The sequence below is a fragment of the Colletotrichum abscissum genome, assembly GCF_030869225.1.
Source record: "Colletotrichum abscissum strain IMI 504890 chromosome Unknown Scaffold_114.1, whole genome shotgun sequence".
NCBI classification, from domain to species: domain Eukaryota; kingdom Fungi; phylum Ascomycota; class Sordariomycetes; order Glomerellales; family Glomerellaceae; genus Colletotrichum; species Colletotrichum abscissum.
This window is the reverse complement of record NW_026850004.1, coordinates 1-21,997: the sequence shown is the minus strand read 5'-3', so window position 1 is coordinate 21,997 and position 21,997 is coordinate 1. Positions and strand designations below refer to the sequence as shown.

The following is a 21,997-nucleotide window of genomic DNA, read 5'->3' as shown; positions in this document are numbered from 1 at the left end:
CAACGTTCGTTGTCTTCTTTGACTGCCGTGGGAATAGAGTCATTGCCCGCCAGCGCGAGTCGTTGACGTTAAGAATCATGGGACAGGCTGTTCGTAAAGCGATATACCTTCGGGCTCTAGGTGAGACAGTAAGCGGCCGATGACCAAGTAAAACCACATGAAGTGCGTGACATCCGAACGGCACAATACTGTACAAATTTTCATGGAGTATCGATCTTCTGTCTACTCCTTGTCATGAAGCTCAATAGCGCAAAAGCACCGTTGGGATTGTAGGAGTACAATACGTTGTGCTGTTAACGTACAGTAATCTTGAGCACCGTATACACCTGTTTGCGACATTGGTTGCCTGTCATTTAGACATTTTGACAAGTTCGGGAGCGGGATTACTACCCCACACAGTGTATCCCAACAAATTTGACACTCAGTCGGTACGCCCGGAGGCTGAGCCGAGAGGGCAAGTAACGCTGCCTGTCCGTGTTCGCGAAATCGGTGTCCCGTTCGTCCAAAGTCCTTAAGGAAATTCAGGAGCAGGACAATAACTCACAAAGTAAATATCAATAGTATGTCGACACTTTGGTACAGCAACCCAACCGGTACCTTACATTTCTGCCGGAATCCGAAGCATAGCCCCGGATCTATCGTATTTGTAGAGTGGATTCCACGCCAGTTTCAATGATATTCTGCTCATCACCGATAATGATGCTGCGGGGTATTAAGGCAATGGCCGCCTTATCGACAGGCCCAGCGAATCGTTTGCCAGTAGTGGGACAATGCCCTGCTGTGCACCCCGTCTGTCTCGAGTCGCTCACGTCGTCAGAATCGTTAATTCATAGCTGTTCGGTCGATGTCCACTAGCAAAGACGTTATGAATCCACTCCTCTTATCTTCAAATACTCCCTCAACAGACTCCGATCTTGATCACTTCTATCTCCAATGGCATACCGCGAATCTCTCGACTCGGACCACCTTCGACTACTCCGACCAGTCTCATTGTCTCACGGCAACCTTCACTTTTCAGTCATCACCGTGAATCGCGCGGCGGTACAGTACCACAAGTACAGAGCCGTCTCATACACCTGGGGGGACGGCAGCCCTTCCGAGATAATCTTCCTAGATGGTCAACCTTTCCCAGTCAGACCAAATCTATGGTCTTGTCTGTATTACTTGGGCCTTGCTTCACGGCATACCGAGTGGGAGTACCTCTGGGTCGACGCGATTTGCATCAACCAAGCCAACGATGCAGAGCGTAACTCACAAGTCCGGTGCATGGACGAGACATACAGGAGTGCTGCCTGTGTCTCTGTTTGGCTCGGTTTGATACCTCTACCAGAGGGACTACCCCGAAATACTCTCGCTCCTGTCAAGACGCTAGAAAGCGATGGATTCGACTGGCGAGAATCCATGCTCGAGCTCGCGAGTCGCCCGTACTGGACTCGCTTCTGGGTTATCCAGGAATGCCTGCTCGGTTCAGAAGTCGAGCTCTATTGCAGTGATAACCGAATAAGATGGTTCGACTTCCAGGAAATCCTATGCACAGAGGCAGATGTTAACGAGTTTCCCCAATCGGACGACCTCGATCCTGAGGAAGTAAGGCAGGGTCATATCCTGCCTTGCCACTCGTTATGAGCCGTACGATTGATCGGTATCCGGAACTAATGCAACCGCTATACGACCTCCTCGTCGCCCACCACCGTGCCGAATGCAAGGAAACTAGAGATAGGGTTTTCGCCTTGCTCGGACTTGTAAAGCCCGAGGAGCGACGTATGCTTAGCCGATTCTTTCCCGATTACGCCATGGCCGAAGAACACGTACTCATCATAACAATCGCGCACCTAACGCAATATCGCTTCGAGCTAGCCTACGGGGACCGCCAGCCGATAACGCCTGATTCGGAAGAAATTTTCCTCGGACTCGGGGTAAAGTCGAAGACACGGAGGAGGGCGTTGTTACGTCGGGCGAAATGGCTAGACTATTGTGATTGGGATGCACAATTGCCGCAACTGCTCACCCTCCGAGACCAAGAAGAGCAAGACTTGGGCAGCGCGTACTTGGAGGAGGCTGAAGAAGAAACTGAAGCATTTGAAGATGCCAGTGTAAGGCCAGGTGGTGCGCAAGCTATGATTTTTTTGCTTTTCGCTCTAGCTGTCGCCGTGGTCTGGTATGCGTTTCGCCTCTCACAAGCTGATGGCTTTTGAACTTGTCGTGTAGAGGTTACTTGGGCACCAGCCTTGAAAATTGTGTCAGGCGACGGTGTGGTGGCCAGCAATTGGGCATATTGGTCTATTGCCTACGAAGCGAGTGTAGTGTTGTCGTTACGTCTCCAACCTAAAACAGAGAAGGGATTCATGGCCACAATGCCTATATCCCACATTGCAATAGAGGATCGAGCAAGGGTTGAGTGCATGCCTCGATTATGCAATGTCCAGGTCTGACAAACTGTCAGACCTTGGCCGGCTGCTCCTGAGTCATGGTCCCTCGTTTACGCCATGGCTTCCTTATGTTAAGCTAGCCTGGCCGGTTATTATGATACGGTTCGGCTATGCTTTCATTCCTTAGATAAATAGGACGCATATTAGCGGTGTCAGCTTATTCGCTAAGCAACAATATACGCTGTTTGAACACCCATATGCCGATTTGCTAGCCGCCATACATAGCCGAATAGTACAAAGGTACCTGTAAAGTATGTAACGGCCAATACGAATTGTGTTCGTGCGCCTGTGTTATCTATAGGCTGTTGGTGAGTAGGACACCGACTTTCCGAATAGCTGTACAGACCGTCCGGAGCCGAAGATGGATTCCTTGAGGTAGGCCGCAAGGCAGCTCGCTAGTCCCGCTATTGTATGTCATCCTGTCTCCTCGTTTTCAATGTAAATTGAAGGATCCAGCCATTACTTGACGATTGAGGAGGCCTGTTGCAGCGCGTTGCAGCTTTCCACAATTTGGAAATGCATGAAAAACAAGAGATACTGTATTATGTACACAGTATTGTGCTTCTCGTACTGAGCATGCCGTTATAGGCCTTGAGTGCTATCGGTGGCAATGTGGGGCCGTCAGCGATGGTTTAGTCGCGATGGCCTCCAGCTTTGCTTTTGGATCGAGTCACCTATTTTCGGCCTTCACATTATTACAATTAAGCCTAGACCAGGACATGCCCAGGACGTCCATTGACAACGGCGAACAGGCTCGGACGGCCTAAGGACACTACTCCAGAGGACTCTTGCGTAAACACACACAAAGCCCCAAGCTAGTTAAGAGGGATGCGTTTCCGTACGTTTACGAGCGGTGCCAGCTTCTGCTTGGAGACTTAGCTGCACGACGCGCTGAGCTGAAACACGTTGTCGACATGACTGCCATAGAGAATCACAATTTATCAGATGATTTGAAGCGATGCACATTAGGGAATGCATTTGGGAGATGCCTTTGGGGGATGCCTTTAGGGGATGCATTTGAGGGATGCATTTGAGGGATGCCTTTGGGGGATGCCTTTAGGGGATGCATTTGGGGGCTGCGCTTTGGGGGATGCATTTGGGGGCTGCGCTTTGGGGGATGCATTTGAGGGATGCCTATGGGGGATGACAGTCTGGGGCTGCGCTTTGAGGGATACAATAACCATGTTGACCAGTATCACCACCATCACTGCCGTTCTTAACATTTTCCAATACGAAGTCCAGTGCTTTTTTGACAAATATTTGCCTTAGGCATTAAGGGGTCAAAACGACGGAAATAGCAACACAAAGCAGCATGTCTTCCTTGAGGGATACCAATACGGCACCATCAACCATGTCCAATCAATCGGCGGCGCTTAGTAGACGGGCTGAAGTCTCTGTGATTGGATGAATGTAAGCGCCGTGAGGAATAAGGCAGACAAGGGAACGAGTGAGCCATCACTGGCATAAAGGTTGATCTGCACTCAGCCTTCTATTTATTGTCTCTGTCTCCCAGAGGCGGCATCAGACCCTTCCCGTTTATGTACGAAAATTCGTGCCTACTCCTTGTGCGGAACGCTTGTGGTTTGCAAAACCACCGTAGCCATGCCGTTCAAGAAGGAATGCGACGAGCTGAAAGACGGTCTGGATATGCTTCCCGTCCTTCTCAAGCGAGTTCAGGCAATCCTGGATTTCTTGCAGCACTCGTCAAACGACCGCTCGCTTCTGTCGGATTCCCCACTACAAAACACTATTTTCTGCTCCCTATCGAGAGTCGAAAGTGAAGTCAAGTTTCTTGACGAAACCATTCGGCGACATCTCCACTGCTTCAGTCAGCCTGGTCGATTGTCGAGCGTCAGTCCAGTCTATGAACCCTCATCGACACAAAATTCTTCTATAGGTCCCAACGCTGGCAAGCTTGTTGAGGCGCAAGCATGCGTCCTGTCCGTTCGCTTACCGTCTAGTTCCTCCATCGTCACCTGCAGGGAAGAAGCGTTTAGTGCACCTCTGAATTCGACATCGCTCGCAGAGACCAATACAAGTCTGACCGGAGTCGATCGTGCCACTGTCAGAGGATGCCGAGCCGACCCGGCATCCCGTGATGTGTGTTTCGTTGACTTAACAACAGAGCACAGCCCCAGGTATGGGGCCGAACCGAATGCAGCGTCTTTTATCGACGTCGGCCCCGATCACAACCCCGACCCTGCCACCGAACCGAGAACCAGCCATGGGTCTTTCTCGAGGTCCATCGTGAAATTGATTGATAAAGCAGTCGAGCATGTCCACGTTGGTTGGCTGTCATGTCGCGACCAAGCTCATTTCAGACAAAGGCTGGATCAATTTTGTCCAGGACGGTATGTTGATGACGTTCTTCTTCTTGCCATTCTTCAATCAGTTTGTGGCACTTCTACACTTCACACCATAGACCCATTGCTTGTGCAGTTCTCGGAGCCGTTCTTGCCCTCGGGAGCCTCTGCGTTCGCCAAAGGGTTTGACGGTGTGGTACTGCCAATCAACGTCAACGCGGCAGATCAAATGTCAGATTACAATAGAAATCATTGGGTACTCGCAATTGTCAACTGGAAAACAGAGACATTCGACGGCTTTGGAATGCAACCAACTGCTTTTTCTCGATGGAGCGTAAGGATCGATGAATATGTCTCGGAACTTCGCGGCGCTGTCATCCAACTGGACAAAAGATCTCACGAAGTAGGTATCGCTCAGGTCATTCTTGGAGTGTCATGTTTTCACTCACATCAACCAGCTGGGACCATACTGGGAGGACTCATGCTGCGCTTTCCTCTGCGCTTACGCTCTTGAACGGTATTTGGGTCGAGCACCTCATCGTCAGGAACGATGGCCCACGGGTCCTGCCTTGAGAAAGCATTACCTGCGCAAACTACTCAATCAATGGGAGCTGCCCGCCGGCCGTCGTACCAAAGGGCCGCGGCATTCGGGACTTGGTGGCGGACCAAGCTCTGGATGACTGCGGATTCGTTGGCAAACATGCGCTGCGTTAGAAGGAGCCGCCGTGACATCTGCAACGTAGAGAATTCCCCGAACTTGAAACCAGCAGTAGTCAGCTTCAGGGTGGCTGAGAGGGGTACGCAAGGGAGCCGTGAGACAATCCGCAGCTAGCCAATCGAAACTGTCGGCGGGGTTGCCCTGGAACATGTACGGACGCACTAGGAAATGTTTCACTAGCCGCCCACCTTTCCGCTTTTCTCCGATGTGAAAGAAGGCCGCAAATTTTGGCTTTCCAAGGATGGTTTTGGGGTTTCCGAAGACTGGAATCTGCTTGTTGATTTTGATAATACCCCTGAGTGAGACTGCAGTTTTGAAACAGACTAGACCATTATTGGCAGGGTGTGTTCATAGAAGCGGGTCGTATGCTATCAAGCTGTGGCGACGGTTCTGTACTTTCGTCATGTCCCTTTCCTTTGCGCGTACGCGCATCTGCAAGAATCTCGTTGTACGTACTTCGCAGCCCAGTTCCAAGAATACCTCGAATGAAGGTCGTCCCTCTAAGTGCTGCAGGGATTGCAAATGGTGGAATGGATCTGTTTCCTCAAAGCTGTAGGTATTCCAGAATCTTCCCGAAACTTCATAGTACACTTTCAAAGGTAAAAAGCAGATTCGTGTTTCTGCAGCCCGAGTACCTCGATTCCTGAACAGATTCGATTCCAGAACAGATCCAATTCTAGAATCGCTTGTACTTCCGCCAGGCCTCGATTCCAGAATAGATCCGATTCCAGAATCGCTTGTACTTCCACCAGGTTCCCCGATTCCAGAACAGATCCAATTCTAGAATCGCTAGTACTTCCGCCAGGCCTCGATTCCAGAACAGATCCGATTCCAGAATCGCCTGCACTTCCGCCAAGTACCTCGATTCTGTTTCCTGTCTCCATAAGCATTCCAGAATCGTAGTACACCCATGGCTTGCTGGACTGAAGGTACATCATAGACGTATCGTGGGTCTAGAAGACCGAGTTTGAGAGTGATGTCGCTAGCTCCAGTTCTGGATTGGAAACTCAGCAGGGGTCCGAAGTGATTGGGATGCCTCGGGCAAAAGCTAGGAGTAAATCTGGAGGAGAGAGAACCGATGGGCTCCACTTGTGTCTGTGTACCTACTCTATCTCTCGCTGGTCCAATGAAGAAGGGCGAGGACCCGCATCGGCCCCGCAATTTAAACCCAATCAAAACACCTAGTCACCCTTCCGATTTCCGGTGGCTGTTGCCCTCTTTGCCCATGCGGCCTGTCAAGTTCATCATGCACAAGGCGCGAAGGCCATGCAATATGGTTGAGCACACCGCAGCAACTACGTCGGGCTTTGGACAACAGTCACCTAAGGAATCGAACGACGATGATGTAGTCTATATAGGCACCTTCAAAGGTTTGCAGCGCCTTGCGACGTATCTACATAACTAACAAGAGTAGTAAAGGACACTTGCTGGCCGACCCACACGACTCGAAGAAGAACGGAAAGAAGTCGGCTACCCTGTCGAGACCAAGCAGCATCGACGAAGCCGGGCCCTGACTGGCACGTCGTCGAAGAACCGATACAGCGTCTGCGCCAAAGATGGCCGCTGACATGACCTACAAATACATCAGGCTTGGAGAAACGAAGGATTCCGCCGGGTCGACTCGAGCTGTGTATGGGTTTTTCGATCGCGCAGGCAGTTTACGTCGCCGTGCAGACATCGGGCAGTATGCCATTCCAGTGGATCTGGGAACCAGCTCGGGCAGTGCTCTTGTTACCCATGAACAAGTAGAGTATTCCTCACGCTTCCGAGGATTAACACATCGACAAGTCCGGAAAGAGTTTCATTACCAGCTGGGGAGGAAACTTTGTTCACAAACAGCTGATTGGGAGATATAGCTAAGCGATGCGGCTATGAGATATCCCTGTGAAGGGCTGCCAGCAGTCATACATCAGTAGGGGAAGCAAAGCAATATCCAAACTGACTTCGGTGAGAGGGGCTAGCGTAGCAGGACGCCGGTAGAATGCTGCGGTGGTACGGTCAGGTAGACGTAGGGAAACGCATCTGGGAACGGAGATAGTCAGCTCGTTACTAATGAGCTTGCTGCGCTGCTTCTTCGTGGCTCCTTGTGTACAGATTGATACAGACGAGCCAAGAGTCGTTTGTGAAAGTTGCTTACATCGTCATGGTGTTATTCAGGGACTTGGAAGTATTGAGGAGCTGTGGGAGTTACTAGTCATGGCCGGTTTGCCTTGATTGTGGCTCAGGTGTTCACATGCGTTCCAAGTTCACCGTCAAGGCCTCTGATCATTCCTACGTCGCGCCGCGCAGATTAACACTCAAACGGCAAGGGAACTTTCAAAAATTCTTAGCCTCGCTGAAACTCCTCCTGGATGAATGCACAGCCGGCGCGGGATACTAGAACCCATCTTCGCAACACTAGTATAGTACAGGACAACAATGACCAACCCAAAGCGCCTCGGACGTGACGTCCAGAATACACGCAGCTTCAGTCTTGGCCAACGCATAGCTGATGCACTTGGTGATAACGGCGACGGCGAAATCACGACGTCATACCTCGCCAGGTCGGAGATCTGTATCGCGGAGCACTCATATTGGAAGTAGTCTTTCGGCCTTCCTGCATCACCCCGAAGGGGAGGCCTTGGCGACCATGAATAAAGGTCTCCTCAGGCTGAGCCGCCCACCGGCAACCACATCGAGGACAAACTGCCTAAGTGACAGCTGCCCGCTGGCTATCACCGAGTTGGCAACCGACCAGCGAGCAGCCACCGGCAGGGTGAGGGCCACCAGACAAAAGAGTCACGGGATCATGCGGCCACACGGCAGGCAGATTCAACGGTCACACTTAATTCCACGAATACAAGAACGCGGCGGGTCAGACTGCAGATCACTCAAGGGGGAATCAATTGTGATGAGCGCTATGTAGACATCAATCTTGACGACGAAAATGGGCCTAATCGATTCGAAAAAAATCATTCAACAATTAATGGTACAATACCGGGTACTACCTTTCTCACCGATGGGCTACCCGCTGTTGGCGGAAAAATGCTACGGAGAAATTGTGCGAAAAGGCCGCGACTGCCTTTACCTCACGGATGATAAGCGGGGGGAAATTCCGGTTTAGGAATGATGTATAGCTTGACATAATCAAGTTTACGCCATCGATAATTCAGCGTCCGAGCTTGTGCGTGAAGGTTCCAAGAAACTTCTCAGGCCATCCGTCACTGTTGTCCTCATGCCGTCCATGCGCGTCCTCGTGCCTTCCAAACTTGTCCTCAGGCCGTCCGAGCCTGCGCTATTGTCCAGTGACGTCCCAGTCGCGTCCTCATGGACGTCCAGATTTGTCCTCAGGCCGTCCGAGCTTGTAAACCATTGTCCACTGACGTCCCTGGCACGTCCTCGCACCGTCCGAACTTGTTCTCAGGCCATCCGACCCTGGCTATCTTTAGAGTAGGTATGTAGCTGACTCTACCAAGAGCGAGGCTGAGAGCCGCCGCGACCAAGCCGTCTCTGGCATTTCAACCTTGTAGTGCCGTCCACTGCGTGCAACGGAAGAGTAAACGCTCCACCGTTTCTGCCGCTTGTTCGCAGGCGCGTTGCGCCAAGGCAGTTGCGCCGATCTGGTGCAGGTACCAATTTAGCCTCGCCATTCCGGTGCGCAGTCGCGCTGGAATGCTGGCTGCGTTTCAGGTCAGTCCGTCATACTTGCTTGGTTTCCCAGTAGAACTACTGCAACCATCTTGTTCGCATATGCTGCTGCGTTGTCGGGCTAAGCTCCGTGCTTCTGTCTTTTCTTTGCTGCGGCTCGGCAGCGTCGCGTTGCCCGGCGTAACTGCCCTCGAGTGGCGTTCTTGCGAGCCCAGGCCACTTTGGGCGAAAACCGCATATGACACATTGTAGCTCTCCTCTGGCAGTCTGCAGCTCGTCCCTAATCGATCGCAGCTCCGCCATTGCTTCGCGAAGTTCTACGTAGGCCTCCTTATTCCGCGCTTCCCACTTCTTCCACGCATCAAACAGGACCTTACCGCGGGCGGCGGTCAGCCGCCTGCCACTCATGGCACTCTCGATCGCCCGATTGATCGCATCCCCGCTGCTTTCCTCGCTGCGCTGGTTCAACCGGATCGTCTTAGATGGTTTCCAAAGCCTTCGCGATGGTCGATCGTCGCCCGCTTCTATTGCCTTCCTCGCGACGATGATGGACGTTAGATCTGGCTTCGCGTCCTTCGCGTCAAGACGTATGTAGAGTTGCCACGCGGTGGATCGTGTTAGTGCCACGTAGCGTGTTTCGAAACACTTCAACGGCGCTCGACTCAACAACGTCGAAGAATCCTCCAAACAGTAGAGTACGAACCAATCAGCTATGCTGCCCAGATTATGAGAAGCTTGGCATCTGGTATAAATCAGAATGCGAGTCGGTCTCTATTTCAACGGATCTGGCCATTTTGAGCGAGATTTTAAATGACACGACAAGATATCGAAAGTCAGTGATCGCCCCCACAACCTCTACGTATTCAATTGAGACGGGTTCGGAGACTGTTCGCGCGACCGAAGACGGGCCCAAAGACAATACAAGCCGTCTATGACGTATAAAAAAACAAGAGGCTGTCGCGTAGACTGCTTCCCATTGCAAGCCTAGACGATCTTGTTCAAATTTGTGTTGCCTCTCTCCACCAAGTAAATGCAGTCCTGCCTTCTGGTTGCAACCTATCCGCAACTTTTTTTCGGCTGGAAGTGGACCTTCTTGCGAAGAAAGGTATTGCCCTTATGTTTGGCCATCATTTGCTGAGCGATCTTTTCAATCCGTTAGCTCCTCGTCATTACACACTTGGCCGCTCGTAAAGGGCTCTGGGTTACATTTCTTTCTTAGAGGACCCTTTTGTGACTGCCTGGTCGATAATGGCTCCGCAAGCGCCCGGCCAAGAGGTGCCTGTAGCCCTAGCTATAGAGTTACTCGTCGTGCTGTGCCGAAATTGTGACAGAAGATCTGCCGTATGGACAAGATTCAGGACGTAGAATGCGTCGCCTGTCGCCCGTAGACGGTGAAAAATCTCAGTAGCCTCTGATTCAGGCCGTGAACAGAGGTCTCTTGTCAGCTCAAGAAGGTCATGGTTCTGCATTTGCAGCTCTTCAAGCCGAATGAAAATAGCCTGCCGGCGCGTCGTCCCGGGCTTTGTGTCCCATTGGCAATGAACTTTGTGAATAGAACATCGCGAACATTCTGGTCGGTTTCCGGAACACTAGAATGCCAAAAGTTTGTTGTCAGTTCAAAGGTGATTGATCAGGAGTGCGGTACATGAGGACCTTTTAGATGATGAAGAAGCCAAGACAACCATCAAGAGCCTAGGCTCACTTCCCTATGATCTTCTTCTGTATTCCCATCGGGAAGGGGATTTCCGTTAATAGTACAGGATGCCGACCAGCTCGACCTTGCTTTCAAATGGTTGCTTTCTAGCCTTGGCGACTGGGGGCGTGTGTGGTGGCCGCATCAGTCGGCGACAAGAACGATACCATAAATTTGATATTTAGATGGCTTTCAACATGGCGCGATGGCTGCTGTGTGATAATTCATCGAAAGTTGACGTTCGGTACGAGATGCAAATCAGGGTGTCGGGACGCGAGCCAATACCATGGGTTTAGCGTCAGAGACACAGCGAACTTCAAGATGCCAATCTAAACTGCGAACCACAGCTCAATGCCCTTACTTAGGGAAACACAATCGTGTCCCTCGAGCGCATTTCCATCGTCCGGGAATGTATGGTTTAAAATCGGTTCAGAAAAGAGGACCAGACGGATCAACGCAAGATGAGGGCATTGCGCCGGCTCCGATGCCCTCCAGCGCGGACTGGGTTACGGCTACCCAAGCATCTCGGCCCACATTGTGCAAATCAAACAAATCATCCTGTCGTCAACTCGCACGCTGCTTCTCCTCAGAGATAAGGTCAAACACATCCACGCACAGGCGAGCTGACCATAGTCAGCAAACCTGTCGCCTTCGGCTTCGGAAGGAGCGCACGTCGCCTCGATTCCCGCTCGCTGTTGTGGAAGAGGAGTGAGTGTGCTGCCGTGGGTCGCATCACTCGCCGGCTTTCGCTATTGCTGCCTCAACGCTTGTCTATATTTTGCAAGACTGTTGTTTGCGCCATGCACGCCTGTCTAGGCAGAAGCGCCCGTTTTTCAATACTTGGAAACCTCGCCAAGGCCAGGCCCAAAAGTTTCGACCTTGGCAACGGCGGACGCCTTGGCCAACGAGCCACTCGGATCACAAAAAAATGGCCTGTGCAGCCTACATCTGCAACCAAAACCCAGTGCAAGCCTGGCCGCCTCTGCAAGGCCTCAGAAGCCTCGGGCTGCTGGTGCTGTGATTCGTTACACCGGTTATAGTTTGGCATACCCCCGACGGATCAGGGCCATAGGTGACGTGCCGGAGCGCTTCCCCGACGCAAACTGCTTCCTCGCGATTGAGAAGAGTCAAACGAGAGCCGAGCGAGTCGGCCCACGATTAGTTCGTAGAGTGACGCACAGCAATCACATCACCGCCTAGATAGCATCTTCAGACAAACCAGATACCACGACGTGAACATAGACCTCCGCCAGTGCGTTCACGGGCGTGAAAACGGGCGAGAAAACGGACCTCGTACGTACCCAATTCAACCGCGAGTTTCCAGCAATGATGGACCTTGTAGCTGACATGGTTACTGCAGCCCCGCGGTGGGTCCTTTTCCCATTCTGAGGAGACCGTGGAGCATCTCTCCACACCCCAGAGCGGCCCCGAAACTAGACAATCTGCGTCGGGTCGCTTTCCGGACGGTTTCGTTAGTGCTCACTACCCTTCATCGCGATGGACTTCTGCCCCAAATTTGGGTCGAGTGGGGAGCTTGCGCTGTGGCTGCCTCAACTCGGGCAGGCGTGACCCTGATGAAATCTGTCAGTAGATTAGCTGCGTACGCAGAAGACTGCCTCGGCATGCCTGCTCGCGCAGAACTGCCGCCCAGGCAAAGCTGCTTGCGCAGGATTCCGCTCAAGCAGAGCCGCCCACGTGAAAACGAGCTCAAGCAAAGTCGCCTGCGCAGGAATGCGCTTAAGCGCACAACCGCTTAGGCAGCAATCTGCGCAAGCAAAGCCGCACACGCGGGAGTCTGCTTGAGCAGGTTCCCTACGAGAGTGGCCTGACCTGTATGGAAACTAGAAGCGTTCATTGATCTTCCTATCAGCTGATTATGACTGCGTTAGCTCGTGAGTTGTAAGGGAGGACTCGGTAATCAGGCTCGAGGAACGTAAGCTTAGGCGCTGATTCGTGCGTTGTGAGATGCTTTGCCGTTCGTCTGAACGCATTGCTCGATCCCCCATCAAAGCTCGTGGGTTCTGGACGCCACTTCCTGCAAGCACTCAAGTTATTGCGGCTGTCCTTGATTACAGCTACGCAGCATGTGCACTTTGACCGTCCTCTTTACGCTGATTACCGTCTGGATGGGAGACCAGAAGTACCTAGGGAGGCTTTGATACAAGCGGAGGCCAATATCGTCGTTGACTTTGTGTGAGACTCAGATGTAATCCGACTAGGACACGTCCACAAATCTCTCCAGATGGTGATGGTGGAAACTGGATGGAGCATCGTCCCCGTGCGGCTAACGATAAGTTAAGAGATCCATCTCGGACATGTGGTTCATGGTTCAATGGCGACGCCTCGGTGTTCGTCCATTCCAAGCAAAAGTCATTTCTGGAGAATCGATTCGGGTCGCAGCCAGTCGATAATGTACACTTTGCCCATCGGAACCCATGCGCAAGGAACCAAAGGAGTCCACCTCGTTGGGGCATTCAGCATGTCGTGTTAGGCCTAGCTCTAAGGATAGTACAAGGGTCTCGCAAAAAAAGCTACTTGAGGCTACCTACTTACAGCCACTTTCTGCTGGTTGAATTTGATCTTAGCAAGCAACGACGGGTGTCTATGGCTTATGTCTGTGCCGTAAAGCGCTTCCAACTAGCATCGGAATCAGCTCCAAGCGCAGCAGGTACCGAAGCCAGCGTGCCAGAATGGGCTTGCTCGGGCGAACCAAACGCGCCATCCAAAGCGATCTACCCTGGCTCCATATTGGCTGTCGTTGTCAGGAGTGGCGCCTTTGTCTCCCACCTCTGGAAACAGGTGATGAGGGCCGTTTGACCCCTGCTGTCGGGATAGCATGGGCCCGTTGCCAAATGTGATGTCTCTGGGGATTCAACAGCGCTACTGGAATCCAGGCAGGCCTTCGAATTGATCATTTGGGAGGCTTCCACGAATGGGGGCGGCAATTGATTGTGGAGACGCTTTGGATTTAGCTAGCTAGTTTTGCCACATCCATCTTTTGAGCTATCACTTCTTCTGAATGGTTTTCCATGCAGCGCGTGCTGTGCTCTCCTGGAGACATCGTCTCCTGCCCTACTGGCTTGTCACACGGATATGCATCTTCTTCATGATTCAGAGCCAGAACATTACGACAATCTACGTGTGACGATTCCCTCACTGCAACATGAGGCGTCTTTTCTTCTGCTGCGCTTTCCTGTAGTGTATGGATGCTCGATACGCGATTTCGCTTACTATCAAAATCTTGGGGTGTTCTTGTCACGGGGACGGGGTACATCCTTTCCTTCACAATGTTAACATTGGGCGATTGCTCTGCAGCAGTACTCACCATCTCCGCCTTCGTCTTAGGCCAGGACGGCTCATTAGATGAAGTATACGTGTAGTGTCTGTGCATCCTACGCACTTGAATGTAAATGTCGGCTTTATATCGCTCTCTTAGGCGGTCGCATCGTGCTAATAGACTCTTCGTTGCCTTGGTAAAGTTCTCACCAGACCTGTCTCGCTTCTTGGCGAGACGCTGACTCTGAGGTGCCATGTTCGGCTTCCGGAGCATTGCTTTCGCGAGAGTGGTTATCGCCTGACAGTCTATGCTTAAATACTTCTAAAACAGAACGTGAACAATGTTCAACAATGTTAGCATCTTGGATCTTGGGCCTAAAATGGCCGTCACTGTCGCCGTTTTCCACCAGGTGACCTATGTCGGCGCAGGTCTTGGCCTATGGGCCACACCTGAACAGGGGAAGCCAAGAATAGCCATGGTTTATTTTTAGCTTGGTTACCTCAGTAGTTGGTTTACAGCGCTGCGCGCCATAAACGAGCTAACCCAGCACTTTTGGCACTTTAGGCCTACAAGCTCCTTCTCGAAGCTTCTGTGGACAGTGACTGCTCGCATACGCTAAATCTGCAGCCTCTAGTCCCGCGGATAGGTAAAGTGCCTGTCCGTGTCAAGAACCGTCGTCAAAGGAGTGTCCATCGCATCTCACGACACGACGGATCCGAATACTCCAATCTCATCTCGAAAAACCCTTGTTTACAGCCGGCGCTGCCGCTGGCCACCGCGCCAGTCTCGGCGAAAGCAACATCAGAGGCTCACACACGCCATCCAGAGGGCTGTCGGAAACGACGCCAACACCCAGATGCCCCCAGCTCATCCGCGAAGGAGCGCACTTTGAAGAGATCACGACAGACTGCTCGCCGTCGCAAAGAAGAGACGATCGATTGGATAGCATACTGGGCCGCAAAGGGGCCGATGCCGCGGCAATAGTTTGAGCAGAACTGGAGCATGGAGCGTCTTCTTACGAGGAAGATGTCTTCCTCAACTCTCAGTCGCAAGCAATCAGTGTCTGGTTCTGCTAGCTCGGTAACGCCTAGCGACCAGAGGTTGAGAGAAGAGAAGGCTGATCCATTCAGTGACCCGCGATACAAAAACGTACTTGCAACCCAAAGAGGCTTCATGGACAAACCCTCCCAAGACCCAACAGAACCAAGCATATTACAGAGACACTATCACGCGATTCTCTGTTTTGTGATAACATCCTCGATTTCATCTGTCGCAAGGTTGTACACAGAAAACGGAGTTAGTTTTATTCGAGATCTAAATCTACTGATCGTCCCCTTTACGGAGCTCATTACTACCTAAGGCGCCACGGAGCTCGATTACTTGACCGAAAGCATGAAAAAAGGGTGGGAGCATTCGTCAGAACCACTTCCAGAGCCTCTTCCATGTTTGACACAGTTTCCAGATGGCTCGAAGCTCCTCGTCCAAAGACCGCTCCTTATCTTTGCCGATACTCAAGCACGTCGATGTCCCACTCCGTGCCGTCTCGCAATCGATATTGACCAGACACTATGTCTTCTCTCCAAACGTAAGCCTGTCTAAAGGGTGATCATGCGTCCAGGATCAAAGATTCGTGCCGCAAACTCCTGGACAGCCTCGAAGGCCATGAAATTGCAGCTTTCACTCTGCAAATGCTCCGTGACGGCTGCTAATGTGCTAAACTCCCTGGAGCAGCCGTGTTTCGGACAGTGGTAGAGGCTCTGCTGGTGTTTGGGCGATTTGAGGTGTTGGTTCAACGACTCGAGGCTTGCAAAGCGACCGCTGCACAGGGAGCAATTGAAAGTCTTGGTGACGGGATCCCAAGATTCCGTAGTGGCCTCCAAAGTGACCTCCACAGCCCGCTCTTGCAGTCGTTTCGTGAGCACGCCATTTGGATCACGCTGTTTGGCCGCTTGAAAAACTCCAAGCCGAGTTAATGGTGCTCTTTCGCATGCTCCCTCCTCTAGGTGATTGAAAACGCCAGCCGCAGTCACGTATGGTTTGTGGCAAAAAAGGCAGGATGCGTTATTACCGCGGTGCGCTCTGCTGTTGCGATGCTACACAAGTTAGGCCGATTTTGTGATCTATGGTTTAGTAACGAACCATCTTGATGCTATTCAAGTCTTGGAATGTTCGGTCGCATGGATCGCAGTAAAAGTGTTCATTCACTTCATGCTCCCTAAGTGCATCTTCGTCATCTAAAACCTCAGAGCAAGAGTGGAAGTCGCAGTAGTACTCGGGTTCGTCAGAAGATGAATCCGCCCAATGGTTCAGCGCAGTCATGTGCTGATCGATGGCTCGTTGGTTGTTGCAATAACGGTCGCAAGTGTCGCATTCGAATTCAGGAGCCAGGTGGGACTTGGCAGCCACATGCTGATCGCGAGACCTCCATGAAGGCCATGTTTGGAGGCAGGTAACGCAGGCAAAACTCATCGCTGGATTCGTATAGTTAGATGATGATGGAACAGGAAAGATGGTTTTTCATATAATTGTGAGAAGAACGTGTGGAAAGATGCATGATATACATTCAGTCGGTACTGTATTTGGGGGACATCTTGTGTGGCAAGCGTGCCGCGGACAACTCCAGTCCAAAGTGCGTCGTAGATCGCTTCGTGCTTGGTCGTGAAAAGCGTTACGCCCGCAATGTTGAGACATGCTGCCCAATTATCTTCGGGTTCGCGACGGGGGCTTAGTTGGCCTCCTGCAGCTGCAGCATGCGAGACGACGATGATTGCAACAGTCAAGCGCTGTAATTGACGCGGAGTTTCGAGGTTAGAGGGCGCGGTTCTGGCAGCACCATATCGCGAGCAGATCTGTTTGCCATCCACATCACAGCACCCCAGATCGTTGGTGAATCCAGAAGACGATGCGCGAACTCAATGACTACTTGTCCAAGGGTACAACACCAGAAAAACAGGTGACTGCTACTGAGAAGCCGAATGCTGGCACACAGATGCTAGCACACAGATGCTAGCATAGATAGCACACAAAGTAGGCGCTGCCAGCCATTGTGTGGGCACATTGATGCTAGCACACAGGCGATAGCATACATTGGTTCTATTTTGGTAGGCCAGCTCCGCGTCCCGTGCTGGCTGATCGACATGGTTTTTACTGCGGCTCAAGATGTGGCTCGGGTCGACATATATACATGGCACATGCCCCCCCAATTTATCCATTTTCTTTATTCTGGGGCAGCAAAGTAGAACACAGCAAATACTTGCCGTACTCGACAAGTGTCCTCAGAGACGTGAGGCAGAAAGAATTCTATGGAGCGAGCCAGGGGGAATGATCGAGTATGCTTCCAGCTTTCGAGCGCACATTTGGTTCAGCCATGATCAGACTCAGTCGAGGCACATGTTTTTCTCCCCTGTTTACGACAGATTATCACGGGATCGCGTGCCAGGGTTTTGTCAAGGGTATCGTGACCTATGGCGAAGCTGTGGCCCCTTTTGTGCAGCAGCGCGCCGTTCGTACAGCGCGATCTCTCTGTTTTCCTCTTCGCGTTGCGTCTTGTATCTAGCATTGACCCTACGGGTCATGCTTTACACACGGATTATCGCATGGAACTGGATTTCTCAGCGAAACGCAGCACACTTATGAGTATATACTGTATGCTTCTCTTTCTGCACACATTCTCATTGGCTAGGAAGGCAAAAACTGCCTAGTGAGCCTCTTCACACATCTAATGAGGGTTGTCGATCTGCAAACAAACTGTTGGGTCGAGTTGGCGCATGGCCAACGCCCGCAACAAGCCATTGATGGCTACATGAGTTCTTCCTCCCACTAATGCGCGGAGGCGTATAGACAGTATGAAGAATCGGAAATACTATGTACTTCGTGGTGCAAATCAAGAGAATCAATGTCTGTTCCAAAGACAAAGCAAGATGTGCACAATACTGTACAACCCGCGGGCCAAAACCAGCGTGCTAGAACCAGCGTGCTAGAACCAGTGTGCCAGAACCAGCGTGCCAAAACCCGCGTGAGACGCAGACAGTCGTCTTGATCCGTTCGTGGCATTGCAGCGTAAAAGACTGTTTGTGATGTACTGTATGGAATGTAGGCGACAAAGTCAAGATCAATTCTTACCAGCACGAGTCCATTCTCCATTTTGCTCCCCTTAACTGCGATGTATTCCGTGGTCGGTGAGCACTGTCTTTCCCGCTCGCCTCATCGCGTCGCAGACCACGTCCGTTGGCAATGACGTAGCCAAACTGTGCGTTCAGACAGCTTAGCACTGTGTGCATACTGTAACAAGGATCATCTCCTGAGTTGCATCGCAAGAATGCATTGAAACCCAGCGGTGTCTCTGGAAAAGTGAGGCTCGTAACTAGACTATGTACCTAGCATTACTTCTGCGGTTATCTGCTGAGTTATGGGTTAAGGCATGTGTATATGATAACCGGCTCCATTGCAGGTTTTGGAAAGTTGGGTTTGATTACACTTTGCCAGCCGTGGTCGTGACCAGTGGATGACATTGCACATGATGCGGCCAGCCTGGACAGCGTAACCGGAGACCGTCAGCAACACATCAATCTTCAGGGTCGGACAGTTTAGTGATGAAAGTACTTGATTTTGAGAGAAGTAATCAAACTGACAAGGTACCGATCGGGTCTCGTCCACATCTAAATCCTCGCTGGCAAGTACTGTAGACGCTGACTCGAAGTATCATATCCTTTCTGTAAGCAGTCGCTCAAGGTCTTGCCACGGCGAGTCTGTCAGAAGCGCGGAGGGGACAGTGTCATCAATGCCCACGCAAATCAAGGTGCTTACGTTGTGCACCAGCTCCGTAAAAGGTTGGGCCCTACAGTAAGCAGAAGACGGCTCGGCGACCCCGCGGCAAAGATGACTCCATGGTTCACACAGGATACAGTCGTACGGTACGGTACATACAGCCCGGCGCATCGGTCAGGGCCTCTAGTGATGACTCAGCCACAGGGGAATTGTTCCAGCGAGTCTAATTTTACAACATTCACGGTCCTTTTGGCTCCGAGATGGGTCAACTGATCACAAGGCTGGACCGTACGAACCCAAAACGTCCGGAATGGCAATTGCAGGTGAAACCAGATATTTCAACATGCAGGGATAAAGGCCAAACCCCGTTCGCCGGCTGTGGAGTCCCATTCTACTCTTCACCCATCAATCGCTGCTGTTATTGCTGGAAGCCCATCTGATACTCTTCCATGGCGCCGCAAACTGCTGTTTGCACCAAGCTTCACCCAATCGCTTTCGTCGACTGATTCTCATCATTCAGCAACGTCCAGAATAAGTGTCAGCAGCGTGAACGGCAGTCCACAATCAAGCACCTCCAGAATCAACATTAGGGGCGGGTTTTGGCTGTCCGAAATATCACGACATCTGGCTTGGTCAAGGACAGGATCCATAGCTGGCCCCAGACTCTGGGAGCTACTCACGTTGACTGACCTCATGTTTTGCAAATGGTCTCAATATTTGAGAAGCCCAACACTGGTATGATGGGCCTTCCTAAACCTCTGGCAATGGCCGTGGCAGCTTGTTTGCAAACAAATTGTGGGGTTGGGACAGTGTCAGTACGAGTTAGGGCACTTCATCGAAAGCTACTCGAGGTATCCATATTTGACTTCAACAGCCATCATTACCCACTATCAAGCGTCGCGGACAGTACATAGTGAGATCAAGTCTAGGTCCAGCTCGTGTAGGTTCGAGCTCAGAAAGATGGAGTCGTCTACAAAGAGGAAGCAATATACTCGTTACAGTACTATCGATACAATCCCTTGCTGGTGTTTGGCCTGTGCCACGCACCAAACTAGTCAAGGACTGAAGCAATCTGAGCAAACACCTTTGAGCATGATCCGTCTCCAATGCAAAATTGAAGAACGCGATTGAAGCCATTGGAAGTCTGTGTTTCGCATTACGACCAGCCTTTGATTATTCCAACCACAGCGACGTGAGGAGAGGTAACACTTCTTGCCGTAGGCCTGCCTCATCATGAATCACGAAATGCGCCCCGCTTAAAGCGGCTGATGCGGATCTGCAATTCGCTTCAGTGGCTCATGGATGGAGCCCAGCAGTGCGTTTGTATAAATTTGGCGGGAATATTCCCAAGAGTCTGGTACCTTGCTAGCCATCGTGTACCCAAGCATCCACGGTCCGGGTTCGGAACCGCGATCAAAGTTCGCGTCACTGGACCGCAATCCCTTTTGCGGGCTTTGTTGCATATGTTAGATCGAGGATCCTGGGCTTAGCCGGGTCACTATCACATGAGCTGGCTACATGGCCAACCGGGACTCCGCTCCCAGGTGTCAAGCAAACAAGGCCAGCTCACTGAAAGCCGAATACCTGAGGATCAAGCGCGACACCCACTTCGATCTATGTATTGTCTACATACAATGATCATTCTGCAAGTTGCTTGTTCAAATTTTGTTCTCGCTACTGCACATGGTTCCTGAGCAGTGAATTGCAGTGAGCGCTCGGAGGTGGCGTCGCTAGTGAGTGCAACGCGTTGAAGCGCCCTTCCGGCGTAGGCGTCAACTTGGCCCTCACCTCGTACGGACACAGGTCCCAGATCCGGCATATGTACCTTCAGGAGCCATCTCGGTCGGTGCTGCTCTGAACGTCATTCATGTTCCTGCATATTGTCATGCACTTTTTGTTTAGTTGCTTATGTAGACATCTACCAGAAGCCTGTTGTGTACTGTAACTTGGAGGAATACAAGTCTAGGCCCCTCTGCTCGGCACGGAAATGTATCTGCGTTTTGAATCGTGACCAATGACTCACAAGGCAGATTAGACTATCACACTGCATCATGGCCAGGCAGTCACCCCAGGTTAGCGTTCTGACACAAACCAAGGTCTCCTAAGAGCGTAATTCCCGACTGCAGCGCAGACGCTGCCCCGGTATTGCGAAACATCGCCGCTTAGGACTGTGACCAGGAAAGTGAGGGATGGGATGGGTGCAATGCAATAATGCTGCATCGTGGCCTTCGCAAACCACACACAAATGTCTGTAATGTTACTACACAGGCCTTGGGCAAAAACTCTTGGTTCCAGGCAGTCGCGGTCTGTGCGAAGCGCTGCCCAACTCTAAATGTCTTCTGTTCGGGCGAGGAGAAGACAGCCAATGAAAGCCTGACATCCATCCCACAACTCCTTTGATGGGTACTTAACAGCCCACCTCCTCCCGACATGAGCGCCTATCAAGGCATATTCTGACAAAGCCATGCCATAGCGCCTACAACCAAACCATCCCGATCGTCGCAAATGGTCATTTCTACAACCACTCTCACCACCGTTACCATGGCAGCAACGTCTGTTTCCTCTTTCTCTCCCGACAAACACCGGTCACAACACCTCTCCCGCGACGAATACATAGAGTTACGAAATTCCCAGGACAAGCATTGGAATGCTGAACTCGCTTCCATCCGATGCTCCGTCGACGACGTGAAGCAGGAGTTGAACGAAGTCAAGCGGGAGTTGAAAGCCGACATTAAGGAGCTCAAAGACGACGTCACGGTTCAGATGCAATACCTTGAAGCCGAGATCCGCCGGTCTCAAGCGTTCACGCGGAACAATGCCTTGAAGAATCCAACCCTCCCTATCCGACCTGTTGTTGTGTATCGCCCTGGACGCGGCATTCTTGAGCCTGATTCCTCACGTTTTCCTCGGAACGCGAACGATTTTTACTCTTTGAGGGATCCACAAACTAAATGGCACCGGTCCATGCTCGCCTACCTTGCCGACTTCTACGACGTCCAACTCAGAGGTGCCAGTCATTTTCCTAAAGAGGAAAGCAACAGTGACGATAGTGACGACGACGAAATCATTCTCGAACACCCTGAACTCGTCGTAGAGAAGTTGGAAGACATACTCGGCCTGAATGAAGATAAAATAATTAAGTTCAAGGAGAGAGCTCTGCAAACGGCATCACGAGCGCCATCG

The 21,997-nt window shown here is 51.5% G+C and overlaps 10 protein-coding genes across 10 annotated transcripts; 6 read left to right on the top strand and 4 right to left on the bottom strand.

Moving 5' to 3' along the window:
* Positions 1-933: 933 nt before the first annotated feature.
* Positions 934-2,195, top strand: CABS01_16596 (HET domain-containing protein; the record flags this gene model as incomplete). The annotated part of the gene is made up of 2 exons (XM_060549926.1): positions 934-1,587; positions 1,749-2,195. 2 exons carry the CDS (start codon positions 934-936, stop codon positions 2,193-2,195), a joined length of 1,101 nt encoding a protein of 366 aa, XP_060404956.1.
* Positions 2,196-4,076: 1,881 nt separating this feature from the next.
* CABS01_16595 (uncharacterized protein) lies at positions 4,077-5,412 on the top strand (the record flags this gene model as incomplete). The annotated part of the gene is made up of 2 exons (XM_060549925.1): positions 4,077-5,135; positions 5,191-5,412. The coding sequence occupies 2 exons, from the start codon at positions 4,077-4,079 to the stop codon at positions 5,410-5,412; spliced, it is 1,281 nt and encodes a 426-aa protein (XP_060404955.1).
* A 1,164-nt stretch (positions 5,413-6,576) lies between these two features.
* Positions 6,577-6,964, top strand: CABS01_16594 (uncharacterized protein; the record flags this gene model as incomplete). Its single annotated transcript, XM_060549924.1, has 2 exons — positions 6,577-6,820; positions 6,870-6,964. 2 exons carry the CDS (start codon positions 6,577-6,579, stop codon positions 6,962-6,964), a joined length of 339 nt encoding a protein of 112 aa, XP_060404954.1.
* Positions 6,965-9,155: 2,191 nt separating this feature from the next.
* Positions 9,156-9,485, bottom strand: CABS01_16593 (uncharacterized protein; the record flags this gene model as incomplete). The annotated part of the gene is made up of 1 exon (XM_060549923.1): positions 9,156-9,485. One exon carries the CDS (start codon positions 9,483-9,485, stop codon positions 9,156-9,158), a length of 330 nt encoding a protein of 109 aa, XP_060404953.1.
* Positions 9,486-10,279: 794 nt separating this feature from the next.
* On the bottom strand, positions 10,280-10,546 carry CABS01_16592 (uncharacterized protein; the record flags this gene model as incomplete). The annotated part of the gene is made up of 1 exon (XM_060549922.1): positions 10,280-10,546. The coding sequence occupies one exon, from the start codon at positions 10,544-10,546 to the stop codon at positions 10,280-10,282; it is 267 nt and encodes an 88-aa protein (XP_060404952.1).
* Positions 10,547-11,056: 510 nt separating this feature from the next.
* On the top strand, positions 11,057-11,482 carry CABS01_16591 (uncharacterized protein; the record flags this gene model as incomplete). Its single annotated transcript, XM_060549921.1, has 1 exon — positions 11,057-11,482. The coding sequence occupies one exon, from the start codon at positions 11,057-11,059 to the stop codon at positions 11,480-11,482; it is 426 nt and encodes a 141-aa protein (XP_060404951.1).
* Positions 11,483-13,738: 2,256 nt separating this feature from the next.
* CABS01_16590 (uncharacterized protein) lies at positions 13,739-14,320 on the bottom strand (the record flags this gene model as incomplete). The annotated part of the gene is made up of 2 exons (XM_060549920.1): positions 13,739-14,050; positions 14,096-14,320. 2 exons carry the CDS (start codon positions 14,318-14,320, stop codon positions 13,739-13,741), a joined length of 537 nt encoding a protein of 178 aa, XP_060404950.1.
* A 67-nt stretch (positions 14,321-14,387) lies between these two features.
* CABS01_16589 (uncharacterized protein) lies at positions 14,388-15,036 on the top strand (the record flags this gene model as incomplete). The annotated part of the gene is made up of 2 exons (XM_060549919.1): positions 14,388-14,475; positions 14,804-15,036. The coding sequence occupies 2 exons, from the start codon at positions 14,388-14,390 to the stop codon at positions 15,034-15,036; spliced, it is 321 nt and encodes a 106-aa protein (XP_060404949.1).
* Positions 15,037-15,642: 606 nt separating this feature from the next.
* CABS01_16588 (uncharacterized protein) lies at positions 15,643-16,516 on the bottom strand (the record flags this gene model as incomplete). Its single annotated transcript, XM_060549918.1, has 2 exons — positions 15,643-16,140; positions 16,187-16,516. The coding sequence occupies 2 exons, from the start codon at positions 16,514-16,516 to the stop codon at positions 15,643-15,645; spliced, it is 828 nt and encodes a 275-aa protein (XP_060404948.1).
* A 4,803-nt stretch (positions 16,517-21,319) lies between these two features.
* On the top strand, positions 21,320-21,901 carry CABS01_16587 (uncharacterized protein; the record flags this gene model as incomplete). The annotated part of the gene is made up of 1 exon (XM_060549917.1): positions 21,320-21,901. A coding segment is annotated over one exon (582 nt), but the record flags the coding sequence as incomplete, so codon positions are not given.
* Between the last annotated feature and the right edge of the window lie 96 nt (positions 21,902-21,997).